This window comes from Sebastes umbrosus, chromosome 14 (genome assembly GCF_015220745.1).
Source record: "Sebastes umbrosus isolate fSebUmb1 chromosome 14, fSebUmb1.pri, whole genome shotgun sequence".
NCBI classification, from domain to species: domain Eukaryota; kingdom Metazoa; phylum Chordata; class Actinopteri; order Perciformes; family Sebastidae; genus Sebastes; species Sebastes umbrosus.
Genome location: NC_051282.1, coordinates 31789327 through 31790512, shown reverse-complemented (window position 1 = coordinate 31790512; position 1186 = coordinate 31789327). Strand labels below are relative to the sequence as shown.

The window sequence follows — 1186 nt, the reverse complement described above, 5'->3', positions numbered from 1 at the left end:
TTTTCGAAATACCATACTATGACTTTTTTTTAAGAATTTTTCGACATACCATAAAATGACTTTTTTTAAAGAATTTTTCGACATACCATAAAATGACTTTTTTTAAAGAATTTTTCGAAATACCATACTATGACTTTTTTTAAAGAATTTTTCGACATACCATACTATGACTTTTTTTTAAGAATCTTTCGACATACTATAATATGACATTTTATGACACACCATACTATGACTTTTTTAAACATACTATACTATGACTTTCAAACAACAAATGGACTCCCAAGGAGACTGCTTTTTTTCAGTGGTTTTATTATTAATGAACTGGTTTCGTCTGTAAAAGGACAGAGGAGGTGGGACGGGGAGAAAAACTGTTTCCACTATCAGTCAAAGTTTCCACCAGTTATTGTCTTCAGTCCAGCTTCTTGTTCATGTGTGAAAACAGTCTGTATTTACATTTTAAAATCCAGAAACTTCTTTCTGTCTAAAAGATGATGTGGGTAAAAATGAGAATGTGTTAATTTGATGTCAGGAGGTGGGAATGTTACGAGTTGTTTGGGGATATTTGGGGTGGGTTTTGTCACATGGTGACGCTCGTCTTCCTCGCTCCTGAAGCCAGATGTGACGGAGGGTTTCAGTTTGCAGAGGGGTGGAAGGACAGCTGCTGGGTGGGATGAGCCTGAACCTGAACAGCTGGAAGACAGAACACAGAAAAGTGTTGCTTAAAAATTCATCCACATTTTGAATTCAAGGCTTTCATACACAAACACCTGAAATTACAACTTGCAAATGATGTGGGAATTATGTTTGGTCATCAATGCTTAGTTGAATGCTAAAGTTAATGTAATCATTGCGTAATGGGATTCTGTGTCGTAAGTCATGTTGAAAAAGTCATAAGTATATGTCAAAAAAATGTCCCGAAAAAAGTCATCGTGTAGTATGTTGAAAAAGTCCCGAAAAAAAAGTCATCGTGTAGTATGTCGAAAAAAGTCCCGAAAAAAAGTCATCGTTTAGTATGTCGATAAAAGTCCCGAAAAAAAGTCATCGTGTAGTATGTCGAAAAAGTCCCGAAAAAAAAGTCATCGTGTAGTATGTCGATAAAAGTCCCGAAAAAAGTCATCGTTTAGTATGTCGATAAAAGTCCCGAAAAAAAGTCATCGTGTAGTATGTCGAAAAAAGTCCCGAAAAA

At 35.4% G+C, this 1186-nt stretch overlaps 1 protein-coding gene across 2 annotated transcripts in view; it reads right to left on the bottom strand.

Moving 5' to 3' along the window:
• Nucleotides 1-289: 289 nt before the first annotated feature.
• Nucleotides 290-1186, bottom strand: part of atxn2l (ataxin 2-like) — a 20755-nt gene continuing 19858 nt past the window's right edge. For both annotated transcript variants that reach the window (XM_037792939.1, XM_037792940.1), the window contains exon 23: nt 290-690. In XM_037792939.1, coding sequence (XP_037648867.1) covers nt 632-690 — 59 coding nt within the window. In that variant the 3' untranslated portion in view covers nt 290-631. The remainder of the gene's footprint in view (nt 691-1186) is intronic.